Here is a 13,930-nt window from a genome sequence, read left to right as displayed (position 1 = left end):
GGCAAAAGCTCTGTGGCTATTCATGGAATAAAGAGAGTGTCTCACATCTGTAGACTGATCAAGTAGGCAAAAATCAGGTCCAGGAGAAACCTGGAGACTTCCTTAGGTAGGAAAGTGCTACTGGTTTAAAGAATGGCCTTGTTCCTATGTAAGGTGAAAGCTAGGTCACGTTAGTGGAATACACAAAGTTTGCTGGGCTGTCTTGGAGCTACCACCATGAGAAGTGCAGTCTTCAGACACAACACCCACATATCACTCATGCTTCATAAGCTGCGAGAGCCAATTGTAGGCTCTAGCTGGGAACAGGACTTGAAGTATGGAGACAAATGTAGAGAAACCCTTAAAAGAATTGCTTGAATGCGAGGCTAAGAAAATAGGGCATGACCCTGTAGGGTAGGGCAGGCTGCTGAACTAGCTGCCAGATAGACCTGGGAGAAGAAAGGCTGAGCAGGAGAACTGTAAAACCAAGAGGCAGAGCAGGTTAAAAGGTCTCACACCTGGGATGTGGCAAAGGCCCCAAAACTTTTTTGTTTGTTTTGAGCAGCACAGTGGAAGGTTTACTGGTGCTCAGAATCATTTCAGAATCATTACGAGAGATCTAGGGGCAAACAATCTGTCAAATCTTCAGTTTCAATGAGGAAACATCTGGTTGTAGCATGTTGCCCCATGTCCTATGACAGAAGATCTCTTGTCGGGGGAGATGGATAAAGGTTGCCTTGGTTAAGAAGCACTGCATTTGAAGGACACCCTATTGGGGCTGGTAAATGATTGAAGGGTGGCTGCTCCATCAAGAGAAAGACCCAGCCATGTAGAGTGCCTAAGAAAATTCCCAAAAACTATAAAAGACCTAGAAGGGGATTGGTAAAACTTAGCCACATTCATCTGAAGCTCCTCTTCCTCTGGTAGATCTCAAGTGCTCACACTTCAAAGATTTGTACTCATGGCTCAGCACTATAGGTTTCAAGACTGAAGCCACAGCGTCAGAAGGCTCAGTTGTGAATGTGGTGGAACAAAGACCAAACAAAGCAGTCCAGGTCAGTACAAGGTATTTGGTTCCTGAGCCATTTAATCCAACACAGAAAGAGCTCTTTCCCACAACATTTCCCTAAGATGAGTGAAACTTTGAACTGGTACAGTCTACTCCACCCTATCAAGAGTCTACCATCTCATTCTAATGCATGTGCAGACCATACCAGATCTCCTTTCACTGGAGATGACAAGGACTGAATTTAGGATTTTCTGTTCACAAAGTCTATGCTCTGCCATTGGGCCACAGTTCCTCCAGGTACACTCCCTTGCATTTCCCTGCCATCTTTAAAAAGCGTATCCAGGAGACCCGCCTCAGCCACTACATTCCAAATTTAACACTCTCCAATCCTCACTAGGAGCTTTCGTTTTAGATAGCATTCTTCCACAATCAATAATTGAAAAGCAGCAAAATGACTAGCCGTCAGTTCTCAATGAGATGGTAAACCTTTGCATACCACTTCAGCAGTAAGCAACAGCACATATGAATGAATGACAAGGCTAGGATAGAGCCTTTCTCCTAGACATGCTAGTTCTATGTGAAATGATATAAAATTAGCCATATAAACTTGATGTCAGGAGCGGTACAGTCCATACATAGGCTTACCACTTCAGTGAGAAGAAGAGTTGGTTTTTATATCCCACTTTTCTCTATTGAAAAAAGTCTCAAAGCGGCTTATAATCACCTCCCCCCTCCCCCCGCACACAAACACAACAGGCACCTTGTGAGGAAGATGGGGCTGAGAGAGTTCTGACAGATTTGTCACTGGCCCAAGGCCACCCAGCAGGCTTCACATGGAGGAGTGGGGAATCAAACCTGGTTCTCCAGGTTCGAATAGCCACTCTTAACCACTACACCACACTGGCTCTCCAAGTAAGAACTAGGCCATAGTATTATAGCACCCACTTTCATAGTAATGAGAAATTTCAGGTACAGCACTGAGCGATATGATTCGTACATGAACACACATGAGATTGAAGGTTTGAGATGCCTGTTCATGTACAGAACTATCCCAATTGCAGCTTGAACTTGGTAGTCAGCCAAAATGGATCATAATCAGGGACCTGCTCTTCCCCCACAGCAGGGGAAAAGGGAGGGAAAGATTGTTCTGGAGGTGCTCAGAGGACCTCAGAAGTACAAGGTCAGGGATAATCCCCTGCCCCACCTTCCAAGAGCTAGGGTCGAGCTGATGCTCATTTGTGTTACATTGTGTTTCATCCACATCCTTTCACTTTGGTTCTGTATCTGTATTTAGGATTAAATGTTTTCTGCTGCCCATCTAAGAAGAACTCTGAGGTATCTCTGTTTCAGAATCAACTGAAGTAAGAACAAGGGAGAACAAACACTTGACTGAGCCGCATTTTAGGAGCACTCCAAGTATTTTGTAAGCACAGAACAACTCTGCAGACAATCCAGTCCAAACTCATTAAAAGAACTGATGTTCATCAGAGGACCAAGGACAAGTGAATATGGATCCCTGTTTGTTTACAAATATTAATGTTAAACACAGAGAAGCCAACAGAATCAAGATAGTGCCGGTCTGCAGAGCAGCATGTTCCCTCCTCCTAAAGTTACCTCGGCTTCCCCAGGTTGTTGTTTTTTCCTGCTAGCTGCAAAACCCAGGCCTTTCTCTTGCTGGCTACACCACCTCCCAAACTGTTTTCTCTTTGCTCTCAACCTACCAACCCACCTACCTCCAAGTTTACAGCAGCCACCAGACTTGATGGGCCACTGGAGAAACATATTCCTGGCAATGGTCGTCACTGCATGATTTTGCAATCACATATACAAGAAGTTCACCTGACAGCCATTACAACTCTCCAGTGCCCCAGAGACTAAGCTACTACACGGGTTTTTCAAAAATGAAATACATCTGATATAGGCTCCTATGAAAAAAAATCATACAATAAATCACTTAGGTGCTACAGAACTTGTTAAACCTTTGAAGTATGTACATTCACACTCAGAAGTATTCAAGACACCATAAATTATACTGTACAAGTCCACGAGGCAATGACTTTCCTTTAGACTGCCGTTATTGCAAAGTAATTTTTTATAAATATAATTAATTTAAACTTAAAATATAGCCACTGGAAAAGAAATCCAATGTACTTGTAGCTTTCCTTCACTTCCTCCAGAACACTACCAATCTCTTAAAATATAGAACTATATTTTCTGACTCAAGTTCAATTGACATCTGACAGCAACGCTTGCTATTTAGCAAATAATGTGAAGCATTTGTCAGAAACAGCACTGGATGTCAGAAATAGTTTTTTGGGTGCTGTCTCTAAATAGGTATGATCCAGTAAGATTGAAGGATTTAAGAGACCCTCAAATCATTTACCATATAAAATCCAAGAGGTGCTTTTGGCAAAGTCCCTCTGAAGGCTGCTTTGCACATTATGTCTGTAACATGTACACATTAAAAGCAAGAACAAGTACAATACAGAAACACCTGCTGAGAAGACAGGATTGGACACGGCTCTCTACTGCTGTGTAACACCTTAAGAGCCACCTACCTATATGAACCTACCTGACCACTAAGGTCAGCTTTAAGAGTCCTACTTCAGGTGCCCCCACCATCTGGCATGGATGCGTGGCAACGCAAAAATGAGTTCTCTCAGTCATGGCATCGGGATTATGGAATCCCTTCATCAGAGAGATTCATCTGTCCCTCTCTAATATTGTCCTCCACCAGCAAGTGAAGGCTTTTCTGTTTCGTTCACCATTCCATCACTGACCCTGCTTTTCAATTATATGTTCTAAGTTTTATTCTAAAAGTTTTGTTTACTTCCTGTCTTGGGTGCCGTATGTTGGCTAGGAAGGTGGCATCATTTAATATTTAAAATAAATAACATAAAACTTTAAAATGTGTAATTTGGGTCTCTGTGATTGCATTTAGAGGGAAGGACACTGCATTTATTTATTTATATCCTGCTTTTCTCCCCAGCTGGGACTCAAAGTGAGTTAGAGGATTGTTCTCCCCTCCTCCATTCTCTCACGCCAACAAACCTGCGAGGTACGCCAGGCTGAGAGATTGTGACCAGCACAAGGTCACTCAGGTAGCTTCCATGGTAGAAATGCAGATCCAAACCCAAGCTGCCTGGGATCCTAAGCCCATCACTGTATCCACTACACCACAATAGCTCTCAGTGTGCAAACTCACCATCACATAAGTAATATTTTAGTGAGAACAAACCTATTACTATAAAGGTACTTTGGATACTTCTGAAATAAAATTATTTGAATGTATTTGAATGTATATAACTCCAGAAGAGATGCAATTAATTTTACCAGTCTCAACTGCAAATGCAAAATCCATCCTTTTGTTAGATCAAGATAATTCTGGTGCTTTGGCATGTTGGGTGGAGGGGCAGGCTAACAGCCATACAATGGAACAATTCAGAAGCATGAAGTAGGCAGCTTTTTTTAAAAAAGAAGAAAATTTCTTGTTAGAGTAAACCAAGTTGTCACACTGTCAGCGCCAGTATGTGCGCTCAGTATCTGTGTCAGCACATACTTCCCACAATAATCAAAGGAAAGCCAGTAAATTTACATGAAAATGAGGTGCAAGTCCAGAAGAATTGGCAAGGCCAAGATAGTACTTTGAGCTCCATTTCTTTCAGGATTGCATGTGATACTAACCAGTGTCCCTTTTTTAAAGCAGCGTACTGGTTACTCCATGAATTGTTATTCTGTCCTTGTGTGCTACTTTGCTACTATTAGTAATACCATGGATAGTATTCAATACTCCTGAAACTGGGGCTCAACTAGAATCTGCTCTTGAAACTGCTCCGGGTTGCTTGCTTCTGCCAACGAAGAACAACCATTTCCTCTGTGTTCTGCTTTATATTACTATCAATTTCAAAAGGTACATCTCTTTTCAAGCCACTTCCTGGCTCACTCTGAAGGAGGACTCTGAACTTCTGCCATTGAGCCACACGGTGTACTTTGTAGGCAGTTATTGCCAGGGAGAACAGAGAATGCTTAAGCCAGAATACTAGCTTCCTTGGGGGCAGCAGTGGTGGCAGGACACGGTGGAATCGTTCAGATACAGATGGGCCAGACTGAGGAACAGGAACCCACTGGGGTTTGGCCTTACTTTTCATCTGGTGATACTCCACAGTGTCACAGAAACTTCATAAAACAAACCAGAATCCCCAGCAAGGCAGAGTGAGTTAATCTGAAGTCACAGATAATGGGGCTGACCTGTACAATGCTACTGGACAAAATATATTCTGAAATAAGAATTCTTCACTATACTCTATGATGGAATATAGTCCTGAAAAAGTCAGCAAGCAAGACTATGAACATCCGACATGTTTTTCATGCACCTAGAACATGTGTAGAACCAGCAAAAAAAAAAAAAATTGCTGCATCCTTTGAATCTTAAAGGGTTTTTTTTTAACATGTTCTGCCAGGATGGGAAGTATGGAGATGCAGAAGGATTGGAAGTGGTCAGAGAAAAATGTATTTGCCTGACTGTGACAGTTATCGCAAACTTAGTAGCACATGCAAGTATGGTGTGACAAGCAATTATGACAATGGTTATATGTATTCCACAAACTCAGGGCAATTAACTGTCATGACTCCTCCCTGCCCTGAAAATTATAGCTGTGAGGTAGTTTCAAGATACTGAGTTCTCAGCACACTCCCAATACGACAGTTCACAGAAATTTCCTGAGAGAGAGGAAAAAAGTGACCATATAAGTTTAACTCTAGTTTAGATGTGAAGCCCTAACAGATGGGACAGCAAGGACTTTCTGTACAGCTCAAATGTGACAAGGTGAGGGAATCCCTTCTGGGCCAGATCATCTAAGGAGGTGAGGAGTTTTAATTACAGGAAGTGGAGAGCCATTTTATAAGTTAGGGTCACTTGAGTGCGTGACATTTGTTGCAAACACCTACACTATCCCCACTAAATAAACGACCCCAAAACATACATCATCTATGTGCATGCCCAAAACTCATTGCAAAACGGGTGTATGCTATGGCCATTTACTCCGTTGTGTCACATTAACAATGCCTTTCTACCCATAAAGCTAACAGTCGGGACCAGTGCACATTTTCAAACAAGTCAGTCGATAGGGCTTCCTCGGAGTCAAAGGTGCACCAGACTAAAGTGACAGGAGACGTTTTTGCCAACCAGAAACATATGAACTTGAAAGGAAAGCATGCCCCGAAACTTCCTTCCGAGCCAGCTCTCTCTCCTGCTACATACACGTCAGCTTAGGAGGGCTTTTCTGACATGGTCGACTTTTGTGTAGAAACGCCATCAGCGGCGGGACTTCTCCACAAGGACTCGGGCGCGGGCTTTCTGCTTCCGTGCTGAGAGATCCGAGAGCGCCGGAGCCCCACAGGCAGCCGGGCGACCCCCTGCAGAGCGACGCCCTGACCTCCGCAACCCTTCCTGCCGCAGCCATGGAGGCAGGGGAAAGGGCCCGGGTCCGGCCGCTCAGGTCACCAGCCGCAGGTGTCTCCCCCGTCGCCTGCACGCCGAGGACCCCTCCCGCTCCGCCCCCGCCTCTCTCTCTGTCCGCAGCCCCTTGAACCCCGGGGAATGGGGCGGGGGGCGGGGGTGAAGAAAGGAGAACGGCAGAGCGAGGCCGGCAGCGCCCCCGAGCAGGTCAGGCGCCCCGTTTTGGCGCCCAGCCCAGCCCTCGAACCGGCGGCAAGCGAGCCAAGGCAACGGCGCCGTACTACTTACAGCCGTAGCGGGGTCTCTGCAGGGCCGGCGAAGAGGGCTCCTCGCGGTGCATCCTCGCGGTGGGGCCGCACAGGCGCCGGCACAACTTCCCGAAGCCGTCGGCCGGGCGCCCTCCGAAACACCGACGGCTCCGCGGGAGTCCTGGCTGCTCGCCTGTTCCTGCCGCGCGCTCGCCCGCCCTCGCCTCTTCCGCAACGCCCCCCCCCTCCTCCTCCTCCTCCTCCTCGGGGCTGGCTGGCTAGCTCAGCGGCGTCTATTGCCGCCGGCCAGGGCGCGAAGGGTCAGGCTCCCGGAGGACGCGCGCTTGCAAACTGCAGCCGCGCGCCCAACTTGGCCGGCTGGAGAGGAGAACTCCGGCGCGCGCCGCCTCCTCCTCCTCCTCCTCCTCCTCGCTCTTTGGGTGCGGGTCGAGTGGAGTGGAGGCTCTCGCCTGACCCTTTCCCTGCCGGCCTCTGCTCTGCTCCCCAGCCTCGTCCTTTTTTTTACCTGGCTGCCTTGCGCGCAGCGCCCTCCCAGGCCAGGCGGCAGCCTGTTGCTGCGCGCGCCGGCTCGCCTCTATCCTGAAAGGAGCCGCCAAGGCAAACTCTTCCCTCCACCCTCGGCGCGGGTCCCTCTTTCTCTTCGGCCCCGTTATTCACTGGAGGAGGAGGAGGAGGAGGGAAGGGGGCCGCGTCCGCTCTGTAGCGACCCCTGCAGTCTGCGGCCAGGGGCCAGGCCGCCGGACGGGCCGTTCGCGCCACGCGCCCCCCCCCCTTCGCCTTTCTTCCGTTTGCAATCTGCAAATAGGGGTCCTGAGGGAAGCAGCGTCCAGCCTCGGGGCTGGCGGTGTGCTACCAGCGGTCCTCCTTCGCCTCGGCTCCGGCGTGTGGTTGCGGTGCAGAAGTAAGGTAATAATGATAATAATAATAATAAAAGTGCGCACGCCAGAAAAACGCAAGACAGAGCCAGTTTCGTCCTATTTCTGTCCCAGGCAGTTGCTCGGTTACGGGCGAGAGGCTCCTTCCCTCCAAAGGTATTTGGCCAATGAGGAGCTCCTTCCAGAAAAAGATTATTACCAGGCGCGATGATGATGATGATGAGTGTTTTCTTCACATGATATATAGTGGACAGGTAAATCAGGATTTCGTTTCTGTCAAGACCTGTTGCTAATGCAGGGTCAAACTGGAATATGTTCGATAATAAGATTAAAGTGCTCCTGAGCCCGTTCGGAGAGCTTTCTCCTCGTTATTGGGAGTCCACAGCTAATCCTTGCAAATCCAAAACCAAAGCCCACAATTCATCACTGAGCAAGAGTCCAGTAGCACCTTAAAGACTAACAAAAATATTTTCTGGCGTGTGAGCTGTGGCTCACGAAAGCTCATACCTTGCCAAAAAATATTTTTGTTAGTCTTTAAGGTGCTACTGGACTCTTGCTCTTTTCTACTACTGCAGACAGACTAACACGGCTACCCACTGTGAATTAAATTCATCTCTGAGAAAAGGATATTCTTAACCCTGCTGAATTGTGGCCAAGGATGAAACTAGAAATTAGAGTGTGGCTCCAAATCATCTTGACCTCAGGTACCCTTTTTTTTTTTTTTTTTAATTTAGGAAGCTCTGGATTTTTAAGAAATGTAAATGTATACACATACACATGTAGTTGAAATCATAGAATCATAGCGTTGGAAGGGACCACCATGGTCATCTAGTTCAACCACCTACACAATGCAGGAAATTCCAAACTAATAATAATTTAGCTGTATATAGTAATAAGCTATTCCATGTTAACAGACACGTATGGAGCAATTATTAGTATACCTTTAAGGATAACCTTTTTGTATTTTTTGTGTTGAGAGAGATCTTACATCTGTAAATAAGAGGGGGGAAACTGCCCCATTACCCGTGTGTTCTGTGCGGTTAGATTCTGACTCACCACTTCAGTGTTTCAGCAGAAAAATAAAGTATCAATTATTGATTGCTAGGTTGTGTCTCTTTTACAGAAACAACCCTTAAAAACATAATTCTCTCAGAATGTGCCCCCCCAAAAAAAACCTCTTGAAGATTCAGAAACTATTGAACTGCAGCCGAGTTAAATAAAACATAAGAACATAAAAAAAGCCCTGCTGGATCAGACCAAGGCCCATCAAGTCCAGCAGTCTGTTCACACAGTGGCCAACCAGGTGCCTCTAGGAAGCCCACAAACAAGACAACTGCAGCAGTAGCATCCTGCCTGTGTTCCACAGCACCTAATATAATAAACCAAAACGTGTTCTTTCCCTAAGTATTCTATACACATTTATATTATAAGGAAATATTTAATTCAGCCTCTCCCATCCATAGCCATACAGGAGAACAGAGAACAACTTTTGTGGTGCAGTGGTTAAGAGTGACAGACTAATCTGGAGAACCAAGTTTGATTCCCCACTCACATGAACACATGAAGCTGCCTTATACTAAATCAGACCCTTGGTCTATCAAAGTCAGTATTGTCTACTCAGACTGGCAGTAGCTCTCCAGGGTCTCAGGCAGAGGTCTTTCACATCATCTACTCGCCTAGTCCCTTTAACTGGGGATGCCGGGGATTGAACCTGGGACCTTCTGCATGCCAAGCGGATGCTCTACCACTGAGCCATGTCCCCTCCCCAATCGTTTTATCCTTAAAGTCTGTGCAACTTTAACTAAAATATTTTTGCCTTAAGAAGCCAAAGCGGGTTGAAGAGCTGGTATGAAAGGGAAAGCCATAAGTCAGGTATGACTTGATGGCAAAAAGAAAAGAAAAAAAAAATGAAAAGGACCTTAGATCTGGGTTGTCAGACTAACATCTGGGAAATCCAGGCTCAAATCTCTACTCTGCTATGGCTCTTCTGGGGTGATCTTGGGCCAGTCATGCACTCTCAACCTAACTTACCTCAAAGAATGGTTGTGAGGATAAAATGGAGGCTGGAAGAAGTGCCGCAAGCCACTGTAGGACCCCACTGGAGAAAAAAGTGGGGTATAAATATCTAAATAAATAAGTTAACTCCTGCATGCAGCTTTGGATATACATTTGCCATGTCAGTGGCTAATGGTACTTAAATTAGCATGCCACTGAAAAGCCATTTTTTTCCAAGGAAATGTTACTGTAAGGGTTCAGTCATGTAATTGTATGTAAGGTGGGTAAGGTTCTTAACAGACTGGTAGAGGGGGACCTTAGCTTAGCCTTTGTTCGCTCCACTTGATCCATAGAAACCAGCAGGCAAAGTTTTTCATGGCATGGAAATAAGCAGTATTACCTGTTTAATGTCTGCAGATTAAGTGGGTGCTAAAGGGAGAGAAAGGGGGGGGCTTGTGAACAAATATTGGCAACCCTAGAGATGAGTAGAGCATACACCCCAAACTGAACTTCAGCATGTCAAGAGTATGCCTGAAGCTGTCCAATTCAAAAAGCTTTACCACAAGCATTTGTTGGTTTCCAGTAACAGTATATGTCCTGTCATTTAATTATGCTCCAGTTTTTACTTTCCTGTGGCTGATAGCCCAGCTTAGCCTGAGCTTTTCAGAGTTTGGAAGCTAAGCAGGGTGGGCTGTGGTCGGTACTTGGATGGGAGGCCATCCAGGAAGACTGGGGTTACTATGCTGAGGAAGGCAATGGCAGACCATCTCTTCTCCCTTCTTGCCTGGAACCCTCCATGGTTGGGGTTGCCATGAGTCAGTTGCAACTCAACATTTTACCTCCAGGAACTACTGTGGCACATGCCAAAGCATCCTGTATAGAATCAGAAGTGTGATTGGGGAGGGATGGAGAAATGCTGGAGAAAGAGCCAGCATATGTCTTTTGTCTACGTGTTTACAGTCTGGAATCAATTAATCACGGCCATGAAACATTTACTTAAGGTAAGTCTTTTTATAAATCTTGAAAAATAATACTCAGAAGAAGAGCTTAGTTGGGAAGTGTTGAATCATCACTCCAATAATAGAATGACAGCCAAAAGAAGCTTGAAAACCAAGGACACATATGAACACATGTGCAGCTTCCTTATATAGTATCAGACCGTTCATCTATCAAGGTTCGTGTTATCTACAGTAAATGGCAGAACATCTCCAGGATTTTGGATAGAGGTCCTTCACATCACCGACTCCCTGATCCTTTTAACTGGAGATGCCAAGGATTGGACCCGAGCCCTTCTGCAGAGGCTCTACCACTGAGACACAACCCCTCCCCAAGACCATCAGGACGGTAAAAGTTCATGATGTACACTTTTCCAAATGATGCCCTTCTCCCTTTCTATCCTGCTCTCCACATATGCCTTCAAATCTTTTGGCATAAAGATGGTGTTTGAATGAAAGACACACTGTGTGGATCATACTGCTACGTACCTTTTGTGACTGGAAAACTGACAGATCTCACTAGTTATGTCAAACCTTTCATTATAAAGCCAATACAAATAACCATTTGAGCCTTTTGAGAAGAGGAGGCTTTTAACTGGCTTGTGCAGAGTTCCACTTGGGATACCACAGGCTGAGATGGTTGCATTGCCGTGCCACAGATTGAATTCGGCACTGATCTGCTTTTAGCACCCAATCACAATTGGTCACTGTCTCTGATGGCTTGAGGAGCTGGTGTTGCTGTTCACACGGCCAGCATGGTGGAACAGGAAGTGTTGCTGGTAAGTGAGCTGAGGTGTTTCGAAAAAATTAAATTCCAATGGAGTTTCTGGGGGGTTTCCATCTTATAAATGGTTCAACATGCATTCTGATCCCAAGCCAATAATAAAGCCAGCATGGTGTAGTGGTTAAGAGCGGTGGTTTGGAGCGGTGGACTCTGATCTGGAGAACGAGGTTTGATTCCCCACTCCTCCACATGAGTGGCAGAGGCTAATCTGGTGAACTGGATTTGTTTCCCCACTCCTCTACATGAAGCCAGCTGGGTGACCTTGGGTCAGTCACACTCAGCCCCGCCTACCTCACAGGGTGTCTGTTGTGGAGAGGGGAAGGGAAGGTGATTGTAAGCCGGTTTGATTCTGCCTTAAGTGGTAGAGAAAGTCAGCATATAAAAACCAGCTCTTCTTCTTCTCTTCTAAAATCAGCAAATATAAAAAATCAGCTTTCATATAACATTGGTGGGTTGGTTGGAAGTGTCTTGCTTAGATTTGGTTACTCCAATAGTGACTTCCAATACAAATTGGAAATCAAGTGGCACCTTTAGGACTAACCAAATTGTTCCAGCACAAGTTTTCGTGAGTAAGACCTCAGTTCTTCAGATGCATAATATGAAATTGAAGTTTTATATCCAGAATCACAGGGAGGGGGAAAAGGTGTATTGGTAGACAGTTGTCATGAATTCTTCAGATGTGAAGAACCAGACATGGTTGTTACACTTAATGAAGATAAAAGGGGTTACAGACTCCCAGGAGGGTTCGGTTACAAAGAGATTAATTTCTCATAAAGACCTCAGCTATCATGTATGGAAAAAGAACTCTCGGTTTGTCAAATGAACAAAGGAATCCCAATGTGTGACTATAACATTTTAATTAACTTAAATTTATGCCTATGAGTAATGGCTGGTCTTTTTCCTACATGTAAGCAGCTAAAATTGTGCAAAAAACCTTTTGGTTGCTATTAGTGAAGGAGAGTTTAAACATTTAGAATGATCACTTCCTCTCTTTTGAAAGAAAAATTATGAAACAGAAAGAGGAACTAACAATTTTTAATCACATTGTTTAGACACATATCTGTGTATCTTTCACACACACCTGTTTATTCATGGGGACACCAAGGGATTTTGCATGTGGAAGGCTATTACTGTTTGAAATTCTTTAGTGGCTTAAACAGGAGTGTTGCAAATGCATGCAGCTCATTATAAAAACCTAGTCTTGTTTAAATAGTATTAATTGTACTCTTGCTGTTAAATTACATATATTTTATAGTAAAGTCATGTGCTATAATTAAATGTATTTTCTCAAAGAAAGGAAAATTTCATTTTTTAAAACAATTGTTATCTTTAGATTGATACAGATTGTCATGTTTTGTATTAGTTTATGAGAGATGGCAGCTGAAAAGTCCATGTATTTGCACCTACTTCTTGGGTGTGGCTTTTTTGTAGTGTGTTACTATAAGGAAGCCATTATCTTAATGAAGGCTTTCAGAATCAAAAAGAACTTCCAGATTGTTTTTAGCAAACAGATAATTATTTCTGAGAGTCAGAAGGGTGGGACTGGTGTTTTTCCCCCCACAACACAAATATTTGTGCAGCTTAATTATTGTGTACTTAAACAGAAAATTATTGTGTGTTTTAACAGAAAATCTTTGTCCTCGCTAAGAATACAATTCTATGCATGGTTACCATGGAGTAAGTCCCCGTACACTCACCTTGGGAATCTTAAATAGAAAATGCTTAAGACTGCATGGTACATCTACAACCAAAAATGAACAAGAAGTTAAGGACAAACATCTAAATGCGGTGGATACCTAGGTCTTATCCTAGTCTATAATCAAGCAAGTAGCTTTATTATGTTTGTGTATTACATGCAGGAGGAAAGTATTTGAGCAATGTCAGCTCTTGTTGGAATTTAGATGCATTCGCCATCAGTTAGAATTTGGCCCAAAGTTTATAATTTTAAAGAACCCAGTACTATGTACTGTTGCTAGGGAGTGAAGCCCTTCTAGATAAACATGCTTAGGATCACACTGTACATGTTTTTATCGAATGAATGGAAAGCACCAATAATTGGTGGTGGTAGAAAGTGCCGTCAAGGCACAGCTGACTTATGGTGACCCCGTAGGGTTTTCAAGGCAAGAGACGTTCAAAGGTGGTTTGCCAGTGCCTGCCTCTGCGTGGACTGAGAGCGTTCTGAGAGAAATGTGACTGGCCCAAGGTCACCCAGCAGGCTTCATGTGGAGGAGAGGGGAATCAAACCCGGTTCTCCAGATTAGAGGCTGCCGCTGTTAACCACTACACCATGCTGCCCTCCCATCAATAATGAATGATTGTCACCGAGTACCTTGGGTGTCTTACAATTGATTTTTTTAAGTTGCACGTATGGGACACCCTTAAGATGGTGTTTGCTGTGACTTTGGGCCCCAGGCTACCGTAGGTTTTAAGTAATTTGCTGCAACAATAACTGAAGTGTCATCCTTGTTCACCAGAAACGTATGCCAATAGAAAAATGTGGGCTTACCTAGTAGGTATATCCCATGGAAATTGGTGGGAATTAAACAAGGATCCTCTGTCAACTGAG

At 44.6% G+C, this 13,930-nt stretch overlaps 1 protein-coding gene across 1 annotated transcript in view; it reads right to left on the bottom strand.

Annotated features, from left to right (window-relative positions):
- Nucleotides 1-6,795, bottom strand: part of IQGAP2 (IQ motif containing GTPase activating protein 2) — a 182,125-nt gene extending 175,330 nt beyond the window's left edge. The window contains exon 1 of the mRNA XM_056847959.1: nt 6,735-6,795. Coding sequence (XP_056703937.1) covers nt 6,735-6,786 — 52 coding nt within the window. The 5' untranslated portion in view covers nt 6,787-6,795. The remainder of the gene's footprint in view (nt 1-6,734) is intronic.
- Nucleotides 6,796-13,930: the final 7,135 nt, after the last annotated feature.

This window comes from Euleptes europaea, chromosome 4, assembly GCF_029931775.1.
Source record: "Euleptes europaea isolate rEulEur1 chromosome 4, rEulEur1.hap1, whole genome shotgun sequence".
In the NCBI taxonomy this organism is placed as follows: domain Eukaryota; kingdom Metazoa; phylum Chordata; class Lepidosauria; order Squamata; family Sphaerodactylidae; genus Euleptes; species Euleptes europaea.
The sequence above is the reverse complement of the archived record's forward strand: the minus strand, read 5'-3'. Positions and strand labels throughout refer to the sequence as shown.